The 14,474-nt window shown below is 47.9% G+C and overlaps 1 protein-coding gene across 4 annotated transcripts in view; it reads right to left on the reverse strand.

The window, feature by feature from the left end:
- The window catches only part of THSD4 (thrombospondin type 1 domain containing 4), a 547,394-nt gene that overhangs the window by 185,674 nt on the left and 347,246 nt on the right, over window positions 1–14,474 (reverse strand). Inside the window, exon 1 of one of the 4 annotated variants that reach the window (XM_053928852.1) lies at window positions 1,848–2,094. The exons of the other annotated variants lie outside the window; for them this stretch is intronic. Within the exon in view, the coding sequence (XP_053784827.1) occupies window positions 1,848–1,919 (72 nt within the window). The 5' untranslated portion in view covers window positions 1,920–2,094. Of the gene's footprint in view, window positions 1–1,847; window positions 2,095–14,474 lie in introns of those variants that run through there. 4 annotated transcript variants of the gene reach the window in all.

The following is a 14,474-nucleotide window of genomic DNA, read 5'->3' on the forward strand; positions in this document are numbered from 1 at the left end:
CTTGGAGCACTGTGGTTATGGAGCCACAGCTTTGCAATGTGCGGGCACACCACACGCGTGCACGCACACCCACGGAAGGAAGAAGAGAGGAGAAGGCACGTGAGGATCTTTATTTAGCACAGCAGAGTAGAACAAAGGGACAGAAGAGCAAGCACTTCATCACTTGTGACGGGTTTTCTGGCTACGAGGCACGCAGACTTTAACTCAGAATACGAAGTTCTGCCTTCCGCTCCCCAGTGCTGAGCGCTGTCTGGGCAGAGATTTGGATGAGCCTGCACAGTCCCCTTTCATTTTTCATCTGCTTTGCTGATTATAAAGTGAAGCAGAGCTGCTCTCGCCCTTCTGCATGCGACACAAGGCTGGAGGCACACACATTCCAGAGTGGCCTTCCCCAGGAGCCAGGTGTGTGCAGGTAACTGAAGCCTGCCCTTGGCCCCACTGTTAATAAGAGTAATTGGCACGCCACTGAGGGCTGCTGGAGCGCCGTGATTCGCTCTGCACGGGGGTCTCCCCGGACCATATGCGCACGCAGCGGTGATAGAAATATTTTCCATATGAGCTCTCCTCTCACATGCCCAAGGGCTCCAGGCTGAGTTAGGCCGGCACATTTGTCATTTACTCTGCACACAGTGAAAAATCAACAGGGAATTTGTGAACTTCAACGACAACTAGAGGGCAATGGTTTGCTTTCAGCTTCCAGCATCACTAACCCATTCAGTTCCTCCAGTTCCCATTCGAGCCCTCCATACTCTCACAGGCTCAGAAAATATCTGAAGAGGAGGGGACAAGGGTAACTAATTGGCTAAAAGCCTAAAACAAGTGACCCACTTCTGTGCGCCTGGAGCCCCATGTCTATTCGAACAGAGTAACAAGCCTGCTGAAACCACAGCCAGCCTTGCAGCCTGGGTTTGCGAGCACCGTGCGTCCCTCCTTTCAGAAGAGAGAAAGTAATCACATCACACAGGCTTGCAGAGCCTGCCCTCCCCTGACAGTGCCAACAAAAGACAAAGCTGTGAGGTGGCCCCGTGGACCTTTTAGGAGACACACTTCCACTTGGCTTTTCAGAGAGGAAGATGCATTCAGGGAAAGGCTGCCCTTCATTATTCCGGCATCTGTGACTTCTCATCAGCGTAAGGAGTACAAGGAGTGGACGAGGTCAATTTATAGCAGGCAAGGATGGATATCCCTTCCAATCTCTGCTCGCATCAAAAAGTGGTGCCTATGGGCTTCTATGACTTTCAGAACTGTATGCAGCAAACACATAAGCTAAACCAATAAGAGCAAGTCACCCTCACAGGCCTTCAACGTGCCTCCTTCTATGGCAGATCTGGGCACGCGCCTAGCCCTGAAATGTGTCACTATCCTTCCTCAAACCCGGGAGAAAAAGTTGAGCACAGACTTTTCCAAGCATGTCAAAGAAAAAAGGGAGAAAAGGTGATGCAGAAGCAGTAAGGAAAAGCAGTTCTTCTAGCAGGCATCTTTTCTCTGCAACACCGGAGAAAAGTTTTCAAAAAGTAACAGTGCCTATCAGGGTCTGACACGGCACGTTTTCTTCATTCTGCAGTGGCAGGAGTAACGTGTGCCTCCAGGCATCTGTCATCGGGGCCATGCCAGCTCCCCGGGGCAGCAACTGCACAGCCTCCGAATGAGGTTTTACAAATTACAGGTCTCTTCAACGAGAAGAGAAGTCTGCCGAAAAGAAACGGCCAGGCAAGCCTAAAACAGCCGTAGACAGCATTACTCTGCCAACCATAAAAGCCCGTCCCCTGATCCCTCTTGAAAGATAGAAAAGGAAATATAATGCTGACAAAAATACAACTTCGGACAAGGTATTTTATCTGGCTTACCTCTCCCCCAGGTCTTGCTAACACTGCTGTTTGAACGTGGAGCAATGTTAACATCAGGTAGCCGGCAAACATTATTACCCAAAGTTAGAACTGCCCTAGAGGAGCGCTCCGTCTGCCAAGTGCTAACAGCAGATGCACTTGTGTCCCGGAATCCAGCCCTGGAGTTTCGCTGGGCACCACGCCGCTCCCGCTGCTCTCCCTCACTGTACTACCCGGAGCTCCGGAGCTCTGCGCTCAGCCTCTGCTCGGGACAAAACTGGTAAGCTGATCTCTTCATGTAATAACTTCTCCCGGCTGGGGGAGGGGACAGGAGCCAGCTGGGAGCTGGGGGGCTGCCTTTAACAGAAAGCAGAAAGGGGAGGGACAGAAATAATCAATGTGGAGCTCTGCATCTGGTCTCATTCATGAAAAGGCTCCTAGGTAAGCGCTCCACGTGCAGGAGGACGCCCCTGCTTCATCCACTGAGGCAGGCGGGAGGCGGTGAGCTGCAGCAGCAGGAGCTCCTGGCTGAGAGTGGGGAGATGCAGGGAGGGCTTCCTACTCCAGCAGCTGCTGCCAACAAGCTGTGTGTGCCTGGAGAAATTGCCAACCCTCTCTGGGCATCAGCTGGTTTTCTCACTGGGGTCTGGTTTGATGGCTACAGAAATCTAGGCAGTCAAAGTCTGCAGTACCAAGGGCAGCCTCAAAGAAAAAAAAGTCACAAGGATGCTGTGTGTTTATTCACTGATCACATGGAACTGGAAAAGTCACCATATCCCCCTCTTGCTGACTCTCTGGGTCACCTAACCGATGATGTAAAAATACACGGTAAGGTGGGAATAAGAGAAGCCCAGGTGTCAGGTGGTACTGGCAGGGTACACTGAAAAGCAGGGTGGGTTTCTGGGTAAAGGCAGGTGGATCAGGCTAGGACTTGGGGGCACAGGCAGCACGGGAGCAGATGGGGGAGCAGGTGTTGCTAAAGCCTACATACAGTGAACCTGAGACACACCTTAACGGCCAGCTCTTACTGTGAGATCGCCAGGCTCATGGTGTGAAATAGGTTGAGAAGCCAGCAAATATTAGATTCTACTTAAAATGGGCCCAAGGAACCATCCTGAGGCTGTCAGTGGCCACAGAAGACAGGAGGACCATGTGGAGCAGTGGGCAGCCTGGGCCTGGAATCTGGCTGACCCTTTCAAACCCCTGTTCTGCTACTGACTCCTTGTGAGTCTGGGGGTGGCTGGTTAACCCCAGGGAGCCCGGCCGCCCCACCAGTGAAGTGTGGACGGCCATCTAAGAGTTTTGATGACTATCATTTGGGTCACCCAGGCACAGTTCCAGATACACAGGGAGTGCTAAAGACGCTGGCTTTCTTTTTGATCTGAATAAATATTGGCGTCCAGTCCCAGAGGATAAATTAATAAACACCTGAAAAGCTTTAGGTTGTGGGCATTTTCCTGCCTTAACGAGGCAACTTGACACCAAACTGTAGTGAGTTGCCGTCTCAGAATGTTTACTTTTGCCAGTCACACAACAGGAGTTCCATGAGAAGGCTGGGTACCACGAAGGTATCTCCAGTTAGAGAAAGGAAGGAATGCATTTCCTCTCCTCCCCTCCCCCTCTTCCTCCTCCTTCTTAATCATCACCATCATTATTATTTTCAGCCTGGGTCTGTTCTGCTCGGTGATGGAAGGGGCATGATCTTCTCAGTAACTTCACCACAAATGCAGAAATTGTCTAAGAAAGCCGAAGTTCTTGAAAGCTCTGGGGACTTTTCTAGTGCAAGGGCCGGGGAACTTTCTGCAAAGGGCCACAGAGTAAACATGTTCTGTTTGCAGACTACGTGGTTTCTGTGGCAACTACTCCACGCTGCTGCCGCAGCTCGCGTGGTCGCTGACAGGCATTGGGAAGGGCCCACTGGCTTCCGATAAAGCTTCATGTACAGAAACAGGCAGAGGCCCAGACTTGGCCACAATTTGCCAGTCCCTAGCCTAGACACTTCCCAATCACGCTCCCACCCACTGCAAGCTGACTTCTGACCTCTGCTCCACGACAAGGACTCTGGAAATGTCACCCGTGGCCCCTGTGCCATGAAATGCATACAAAGGACAACTTTTCAGGGCTTATCTTACTTGAGTTCTTTGCAGCATTAACTAGCATTTTCTTCTTATTGTGGTGGAATATACAGAACACAAAATTTACCATTTTAACCATTTTTAAGTGTACAATTCAGGGGCATGAAGTACATTCACAAGTTGTACAACCATTGCCGCTATCCACTTCCAAAGCTTTTCCATCATCCCAAACAGAAACCCCTCCCCCCAACTCCTGGGGACCTCTCTGCAACTTCCTGTCTCTATGACTTTGCCTATTCTTGGTTCCTCATACAAGTGGAATCATAGAATATTTGTCCTTTTATGCTGGACTTACTACAACTTAGCATAATGTTTTCAAGGTTCATCCACACTGTAGCATGTATTAGAACCTCATTCCTTTCGAAGGCTGAAGAATATTCTACTCTACTATGTACCACATTGTGTTTATCCATTCATTCATCTGTTGACGGACGCTCGGACGGTTCCTACCTTTTCGCTATTGTAAATAATGTAGCTATGAACACGCGTGTACAAGTATCTGTTTGAATCTGCCTTCAGTTCTTTTGGTGTGTACTGAGGAGCGGAATTGCTGAACCCTGTAGGAATCGTGTTTCACTTTCTGAGGAGCCACCAAACTGTTCTCCACAGTGGGAGCCTCATGGTACAACCCATCAGCAATGCCTGAAGCTTCCAATCTCTCCATATCCTCGCCAACACTTTCCACTTTTTTGGTAATAGTCATCTTAAGGGGTGTGATGTGCATACCCTACTTTATGAGCCATCTCTAGCTTCCAGAACACCCTCTGGTTTTCCTTGGCTTTCCAATGAGCCAACATTCCTTGAGCACCACAAGCCCAGCAGCATCCTAAGAACTTTACAGATGGTGTCTCATGGAATGCGGACAACAGCCTTACGAGATTAAATAACTCACCCCATGTCACATGCTGGGACGGTGGCAAAGCCACCTCCCAGTTCCAGCCCCTGAATGCCTGGGCTCTGCTCCACCTGTTCTCCGTGAGCCACCTCGTCACTTCACCGGCCCCAAGCACCCTCTAAATGCTGGACTCCCCACACCAGTCTACTCCAGCTCTTCCTGCTGACTTGTGGGTTCCTATATTCAGCTGCCTAATGGATACTTGCATCTTTCAAACACACTGGGAACTGCACAGGGCTGAAATGGAATCAGCGCTTCCCCGAAACCTCTTCTTCCTCCTGCTTTCTCCATCTCAGGGAACGATATCATTACCCATCTTACTCCCGGAGGATGGAAACTGGGTGTTGTTTTGAGTCTTCCTCCTCCCTCACTTCCTCATCCAAACCACTGCCAGGTCTGACCGAGTTTCCTCCTGGACACCTCTCCAGTCTGTCCACGGCCTCAGATTCCTGCTGCCCCTATTCCCATCCTTGGCTAAGGTGTCGTCTGCCAGGTCTGTCCACTGTAAAGTTATTATTTTTCCTTTTTCCATACCCTATTCATTAGAAATGAGTCATTAAGTCCAGTGGAATTAAGCTCCACTTCCTGGAGGGGGAATATCAAAAAATATTCAGACATATGTTAAAACCATCACAAAAATTAATATACATTTTCGGGGAGATGCTTTGAGGCTATGCAAATATCCTGTTTCTCAAAGTTTCACTGGTGAATAATCTGAATACTCACCAGGAGATTTTTGCCTGCAGCAATTACTACTGCTGTGCTCTACAGGGTGACTTTCTGCTTCCCTCCCGCTTCTGCATCTACTAATCAGAATCCATCAATAGGGAAGACTTGCCTCTCCTCCCCCAGTGATGTATTAATTCAATCATTTATTTACTCTTCCCTGCTTCCTAAAATCTTTTCATGACTCCCCCTTAGGGAGGAAGTCCAAACTCCTTCATAGGACACTTTGCAGTCCAGTCTCCTCCCGCCCCTCCAGCCTCCCCTCCACTCCCGTTCACACACACTCAGCTCCTGAGACAAGTCGAGCCACGAGAAAGACCCAATGCCATGTGTTCTTGTGTGCCACGCCTCCCTTCTTGCTGGCCCCTCTGGAATGTCATTTCCCCATCCTCGCTGGATTAGCTCCTGCTACTCTTTGCATCTTTGGAAACTCGGCCCCAATTGTTTACAAGCACCAGAGAGTGAAAACCACCTCAATGCCCATCGATAAAGACTGAGTAATTTATGACATCCATAAAATGGGATACTCTGCAGAAACATAAGTATGTAAATAAGTGAAAAGGAAAAATTGAGCTTGCTTCCTAAGTAATGACATGAAACGTTTCCAAAATCTGCTATTAGTGGAAAAAAGTAGAATGCCCAACAATGTGATTATTGCCCCATTATTTGCCTGTAAATGTGTCTAACTGCTTCTGAGTAAGTGAGTACGAGTGTAACTGCTTGTGGGTGAGTACGCGTGTAACTGCTTGTGTACACGGCACCCGGCTGTGGAAGAACACACCGGAGGCCAGCAGCAACGGCAGCTGCTTCCAGGCAGGGGAACTCGGTAGCTTCAGGGCAGAAACGGGAGGGAGACGTTACTATAGTCACACATGGCTACTTGAAGTGGGTCTATTCCAAACTGCTGTGAGTTACAATATTAAATACACTTGGTACTAATTCAAAGACTTGGTACAAAAAAAGAATGTAAAGTATCTCATTAATATGTTTTCATGCTGATTTGATGTGGAAATTACAATTTTATATATGTGGATTAAAATATATAGTGTTTATAGGAATTACACTTTTGAAAGTGTGGCTAAAAATGTGAAATCACATCACATTTGAAATCACATCATATTTCTACTGCACAGCACTTTTATAACCCTTATCTCACTGCATGACTTGTCAACGTGTGAATATACTACTATTCAAAAAGTAAAAATGAAGTAACAGTAGCAACAACAGTTAGTAATAGAAACAAATAAATGCACACACAAATCCCCTCCCCCAGAGATTTCTGTAAATGCTCCTTGTCTGGGAGTTGAGCCTTGCCAGGCTCTCCGCCACCCTGTGTACAGAGCCCTTGGCCTTTGTTCCCCTGTGTCCTCTGACTGCCTCCAGTGCAACAGTTACCAAGCTGTATTGTAATCATTAACTAACGTATCCACGTTGGTTTAGTAGAGAGGGAGGCCTCAAAGACAGCAGATGCATCTTTCTGTGTTCCCAGGGTGCCGCCCGGAGACCGCCTCGCTCAGCGTGTGCTGAATATGCCAGTAGATGCTGGAGGGCGCTATAGAAACTTGTCTGCTGTGCCTAGGGATGGTCTTCTGATGGCACGTCTTAGATACTATGAAGGAAAAAAGGAAAAGTGGACATTCCAGAGGGTATATTGCTCAAGGAAATACAAACAATTTTGAGCCTAACTTTTGGGTGACTGACATAGGGAAAACGTAAATGAGTGGGGGAATGTATCAAAAAATAGGGAAAACAAATGTTTTCCTAAGACCACATATTTCGTGTAAAATATAATCATGTATTTCTGTCTTAGTGACACAGTAGAGAAGAATGTCATCCCTTTGTGAAGGAAGAAGACACGGGCTTCTTTGCAGAGGTAGAGACTGTAGGGTTAAACTGTTCCAACTACGTTTCTTTAAATATGCTAATTATGTGGAATAGGTGGAAAAGTCTCTGTCAAGTACTTGGCTGTGGGTCCAGGAGCAGAAGCAGGTGTTAGTGATTAACTCCCCCTTTGTGTGAACCAAGATGCCCTTAAATAGCCAAGGAAGTGGGAATGAGGAAAGCAAAGGAGAGTTCTCTGCTCCATTCCCCTTAAACGTAAGGAAAATCCTGAGGACCTACATTACAGCATGGGGTGTCACCCCACCCTTGAAAGGGGGTCACAGCCTGGCTGCCTGGCAGCTGTCAGCAGTGGGGCAGCGGTGATAGGAGGGCTGGGCTTTGAAGGAGAGCCAGGAGCAGGGCCAGAGAAACCGGCAGCGAGGGGCTCACGACAATAACAGCAACAACGCACAGGGCAGGCTCACCGGGAAGCCAACTCAGAGAGGCACCAGGGCCGTCCTGGGACTGACCGTGCTCTCTATTTCAAGTGGTTAAGGCAGAGGCTCTCACACTGTGTCCCTGGAGCAGCAGCATCCGCATCATCAGGGAGCCTGTCAGAAGAGATGCAGACGCCCGGGCCCACCCCGGACCCAGTGAATCCGGAGCTCTGGGGTGGAGCCCGCTGCAGCCCAAGGACCCCTTAATTCACATTGTATAACTCAAAAGCATCGTTTACAAAATTTATTTTCTTAGAAAGTGTGACTCTCAGGTATGACAACACAGAATAAAGCTATCCTTGAAACAGTGGCCAGTACTGCCAGGGATGGATATACGCTATTTCCAAAGCTAAACGCGAAAAGGGATTTAGTACATGATCAACGAGCCACTTCAGATCTGCAAGGAAAGGAGGAGAGAGGGTCGGGAGTCTGGCTGATCACTTTGGAAGTACTTTCCCTAATTTATACCACGTGCCAGACATGAACTACAGGTAGACTAAATATGTTAATGCAAACAATAGAAGTATAAAAGGAGTAAAAGAAAATAAGTCAATATTTCTATATTCTTGAACTGGAGGACTTTTAATAGCTCTAACGAAGAGAGAAATCATAAAAGACTTATACATGATACACATTTTTGACTCTGTAAATCAAAAATACCATAAAAATTGAAAGTCGAATGCACAGTAGAAAATTGATTTCCCTCGTTTATTTACTCGAAATGTCAGCACTCACCATGCGTTGAAACTGGAAGATACAATTATGAGCAACAGCAGCCTCGACTCCTATCTGTCTAGAGCTCACTGTCCGGTGCAGGAAGCGAACGTTCGTAAACCCCAACGAGAAAATTTAAATCGCCATGTGAAAGGGCTGCAAGGGGAAGCTACGTGGCAATATAAGAGGCTCCCCCTCCCTGGGGAGACTGGCGTGTGGTGGAAGCAATGGTGGCTTCCAGCAGGGCCCGGGAGGTAGCAGGTGTGGACGGAGGCAGGCTGCGCACAGGGTCCGGCTGAGACGCAGGGAGGGAGGGCCCAGGGTAGAGGAGAGTCTTGTCCTTTTCCCAGTGAGAGTCTCTGTTAAGGGCGGAGGCAGTAGTCACACGACTGGATGTGCTTCCTGCAAAGGCCACTCTGGTAAGGGAGAGAGGATCGCAGAGGGGCAATCGTGGAAGCTGGGAGGCCACTGAGGAAAGATTACGGTTATGGTCCAGTCGAAAGGGATAAGCTTAAACCAGGATGGTGGAAAGAAGTGAATAATTTCAAAGACCATTTACAACATGTGTAACGGGAAAAGGTTTGAGTCCATAGTGCATATTAATGAAACTGCCACAAATCAGATAGTGACAGTTTCAGTGGCAAAAGGCTGGAGGCAATGTCTAGCCATAGAGGAGTAAAATCCTATTCAGTCGCTTAAAGTGACATGTCTTAGTTATTGGTATGGGCACATTTTGATGTCACAGTGTTTTAAGATAAAACGTAGACCATATAAATGCAAGAAGAGTCTTTTTAACAGGTGCTGCTGATATAACTGGATATCCACGTACAAAAAAATGAAGTTGGGCCTCTGCCTCCCACAGCATACAAAAATTAACTGAAAATGGGCCACAGACAGGCGGGCAAGATAATGGCCCATCAGAGACGTCCCTGCTCTACTCCTCCGGAGTGTCCGCGGGTCCCACCGCATAGCAAAGGGGAGGCAGGACAGAGGCAGGACAGTGACAGGGGCAGATGCGGCTCGTGGGAAGGCTTTCAAGGAAGGAGGTCATCTTGGAATATACATGCGGCCTCCACGCGCTCCCAAAGATTCCCGAGTGTGGAAGAGCAGCCAGGCAGAAGAAAAAGTCAGAGTGATTTGATGTGAGCTCAGTCTGCCGCCGGCCACTCTGAAGGTGAAGGAGAGCCGGGAGCCAAGGAAAGCGGGCAGCCTGGAGACGCAGCAAAGGCAGGAGACCGGGACTCCACCCCGGAGCCTCCACCAGGACGCCGCCTTGCCGACACCTTGACTTCACCTGGTGAAAACCATTTCGGGCATCTGACCTACAAAATTGTTGGAAAATCCACTTGTGGATTTTCTTTTAAGCCATTAAATGTGTGGCAATTTGTTACAGGAGCCATAGGATGCTAACATATAAAACTATAAAATTCCTACAAGAAAGTACAGCAGGAGGAATTTTATGACCTTGGGTTAAGGGATGGTTTCTTGTATGTGGCACCAAAGGCACAAGTGACAAAGGAAAAACAGAAATAAATAAATGGGACTTCATCAAAATGAAAGACTTTGTGCTGCTGATGACGCCATCAAGAAAATGAGAAGGCAACGTACAGAATGTGAGAAATATTTACAAATCACATGCCTGGTAAGGGACATGTGCCGCAAATATATAAAACAATCCTCACAACTTTAGACTAAAAAGACAAACAACCCAAATGAAAAATAGGCAAAGTACTCGAATAGACGTTTCTCCATAAGAGATATACAGGTGGCCAACGAGCCCATGAAAAGATGCTCAACTTCATTAGTCATTAGGGGAATGCGAATCAAAACCGCAGGGAGGTACCACTTCATACCCACCCATCCAAAATACAGGTAGTAACAGGTAGTGTTACTGCGGAGAAACTGGAAACCCCACCCACTGCGGGCGGGCCTGGGAGTTGGTGCAGCTGTGTTGGAAGACAGGCTGGCAGCTACGCCATAAAGCTAAACGAAGAGTCACCACGTGACCCAACAATTCCAATCCTAGGTACAGATACTCAAGAGAAATGAAAACAGACGTCCGCGTGAAAACTTGTACAGAGATGCTCCAGCACACGGTTCAGAATGAGAGGGACAGCTCAAATGTCCCTCACCCGGGGAAGGGATAAACACGCCGTGGCCGTACACCGTGCAGCGCGGGATCATTGCCGAGAGAGAAACGCAGCGCTGATCCGTGCACCGTGATGACTGTAGGAGGCGTTCCGCTGTGGCGGCTGCGTGCAGTGCAGACGTGAAGTAGTGCACACAGCCAGCGGGTTTGTCTCTAGTTAAGCTGTTAGGCTCCCTTGCATTCTGTCATGCCATTTGGTGGACGTTTCCACCTCTCTACCCCAAATATGCCCGAATCAACTGGTGCTGGCCTGAATCCTTGGTTGCCTTCTTTGGTCTAGAATAAAAGTCAGCGAACTTTTTCTCTGAAGAGTCAGAGTAACAGTTTAGTCTTTGCAGTGCACACGGTCGCAACTACTCAGCCCTGCTGCTGTCGCGCGAAAGGAGCCCAGACAACATGTACGTGGGGTCCACGCTGTGCTCACATAAACCGTGTTTACAGAGAAAGAAACTATTATGCTAAGTAAAAGGAGCCGGTCACGAAGAGCACTTATTAAGGGACTCCATTGGCAGGAGACGTCCCTGACAGGCAACTTTAGAGAGAGAGCGCAGACCGGTAGCTCCCGAGGCCCGGGGAGCATGAGGACGAACGGGGAGTGACTGAGAACGGGCAGGGTTTCTTTCTGAGGTGATGAAAACGTCTACAGATTAGATTGCGGTGATGGCTGCACAATTTTGAATATACTAAAAAAGATGGCATTATACTCTATAAATGAGAAAATAGTATTTGTCAGTTATTTCTTAATAAAACTGTTTCTTAAAAGTAGACCATAAATGGCATCCTTAATATAATTCTATTTTGAGTAAACATAAAAGGTGATTATCACAGTCTTGTTTGAAAGATTTTAGCTATTTTCTACAGTGAGTGGCAGAAAAATGCAGTAAGAAAAACAAAATTATTTTTATTTGAAAAAAAATGGCGACTCTAACAATAAAAATGGGAAAGCCCATGCATAATCAATTCACGAATGAAGATATACAAATGCAATATTAAAACAGAATATGAAAAAAAGTAACATCAGTGGTAACCCAACAATTACAAAACCAAATAACAGGATGCTGTGTCCCCCTTTGCCCAAAGGTGTGTGGCGGGTGGCCTGGCACTGGCCTGGAGGGAGCATAAAACACAACAGGGGCTGTGAGAACCGGGCTTCTCCAGCCTGGCGTGCACATGCATCACCTGGCCTCTTCAATGAAGAGCCGCCAAGGTCACTTCTTCCTCTTTTGATCCCCGGTCTTTCTCCATCCCAGCACAGGAGCTGAGCTGGCAGACTGTACTGAGGCAGGAAGTCTGACTTCTGTTAACCTCAGCTGCTGGAACCAGCAACCACCTTGGCCCCGACTGTCACAGGCCCCCGGGCTGCCGAAACAGCGTCTGAAGGTTGGGCATCCGCCCTGCTGGGGTGTTCCCGAGCTCACACAAAGAACTTGTTCGTCTTTCTATAACGCAGCTGACCCTTGAACAACACAGAATTGAACTATGCTGGGTCACTTACACGTGTTTTTTTTTTTTTTTATTAAACAGCTCAAGTGTATTTTCTATTCCTTATAATTTTCTTTATTTGCTTTTCTCTAGTTTACTTTACTGCAAGACTATAGTATAGAATACATGTAACATACGAAGTAGGAGTTAATTGACTGTGTATGGAATTGGTAAGGTTTCGGGTCAACAGCAGGCTATTAGTAGTTAAGTTTGGGGGCGTCCAAAGTTATGCGTGGATTTTCAACTGTGTGGGGGTCGACACCCTAACCCCTGCCATATTCAAAGGTCAACGAATTTCTACTAGTGGTGTTTTATTTCCTTCTCCCCATAAAAAAGATTTGAAGACGGTAACTTGAAGGCTGTAGCTACAATAAAAGTGGCCAGAAGAAGCCAACACCAACTGGAAGCCTAGATGCCAGAACTGAAAGCGCAGCTGTCCAGCAGTCAAAGTTGCTCGACCAGCCTCCGAGGGCGGTAACTCGTGTTCCGAAGCGTAAGTACAAAACAAAGTCTGGTACACCAAATCGCCAAGGAGCAGGTCAAAGCCTCAGTAGTTGTTGTGTGTTTTGCCTCCTATTTATCATGCTGGGCATTAGGCTGGGAGGTAGACGTGATCTCATTTAAGCTTCCAACACTGTGGGTTAAGTACCCTTCAGTTAAGGGCTGATGAGGCTGAAGACTGGGAAAGGTACAGTTATTTTTAGCATTGTACTTTAAGAAAACACAAGAGCATAGAAAATCCTTTAGAAATGTTTTGAGTTTCTAATTTATGAATTCTAATAATTAAAAAAAATAATTATGTTCCTTTCTCCCATCTTTACAGAGCTCCCCCTTTCCAACCCAGCACCTGGCATCAGGAGTATTTAATTAACAATGCATGTAGTTGATCACTAATCCTGGATTTTGGCTGAAACTGTTAGGCAAGAAAACCAAATAGACTTCCTGCTGACAGAGAACCGTGTTCTGTATTTCCTAGGACTGACGGACGCAGCCTATTTTGCATAGTAGACCATACAGGCAGTTTGAAGCAATTAGGAAATTTGTTTTCCCGCAGTAACAAAACATAAGATGGTGCCGTCATGTTCAAAACAACGGCAAATGCATCTCAGGGGGAGAGCTTTAAAAACGTATGTCTACTTTCCTTAAGTTAGTTAAGGTCATGCCAGCTGCTGTGGCAGCTACACCTGGAGGTTCTACTGGCTTCACACAAAGAGCTGCTTTCTTGCCGGGTGAAGTCCCGGAGATGGGGCAGGTGGTGCTCTGCTCTGCACGGCCTGCCAGGGGCTCTGCCCACTTCAACACATGGTGTCCACAGACTTCAACACAGGGTCGCCCTGCACACTGGCATCCACCTGGCAGGAGGGACGGGGAGAGTGGGGTGGGCCCTCAGGACTGCCCACCTGCCCCTGGCCACACCCAACTGCAGGAAGCCTGGGAAATATGAGCTCGCTGGGGGCCCAGAAAGAGCCACGGGTTTGGCAAACAAAACCGTCTGCCATTGCGGTCAAGATGTTCTGAAGGGGAGAGCTGATCAGTTACCTGTGACGTATGTTTGCAGTAAGTGACCACGGAGAGCCCAGACTTACTCCCTACTATCTAACATGCAAGGCGTCATGCCTGCTGCTCAGATTTCCCCTCTGCCCTGCTTCCTCTGAGTCCAACCAGGAAGCCTGAAGAAGTCACTGCAGAAGCCTGTCTCGTGATCCTCTTCAGTTGATGGGCAGATATTTCCATTTCAGAAACAGAGGCTGCAGCCTGGCGAGGAAGTTATTGCTTATATTATTGGCACAGAGAGGCAAGGAAATGAACATTCACCGAGCGCCTACTCTACACTGGCACTTGATAGGGATGATCTTATTTAATTCTAATAACCACGGAGGAAGAAATTTTATTCCCGTCTCCATTTTCCAGATGAGAAGACCGAGGCTCACAGAGGCAGCTAACTCTGCCGAGGTTGCAACAGGACAAGAAGTGGCCGCCAGTCCGGGTGTTGTCCAAGTCCACGCACCTTCCCCCATGGCATTGCCTCACACAGAGCCAAGGGTTCTTAAATGCCACTGTGGGGACGCCTGGAAAAGGAAGGTCCCAACGTTCTCAGGAGCCACGACTAGAGTCAAGGAACCCTATCACGAAAACATCGCAACACCTGGGCAAGAGAACTCGCCTCTAATCCTTACCGCCAACCCTGCCGGGGGCAGAGGGGAGGGAAGGGGGGAGAGTTTCCAGGTG

Source organism: Desmodus rotundus, chromosome 7 (genome assembly GCF_022682495.2).
Source record: "Desmodus rotundus isolate HL8 chromosome 7, HLdesRot8A.1, whole genome shotgun sequence".
NCBI lineage: Eukaryota > Metazoa > Chordata > Mammalia > Chiroptera > Phyllostomidae > Desmodus > Desmodus rotundus.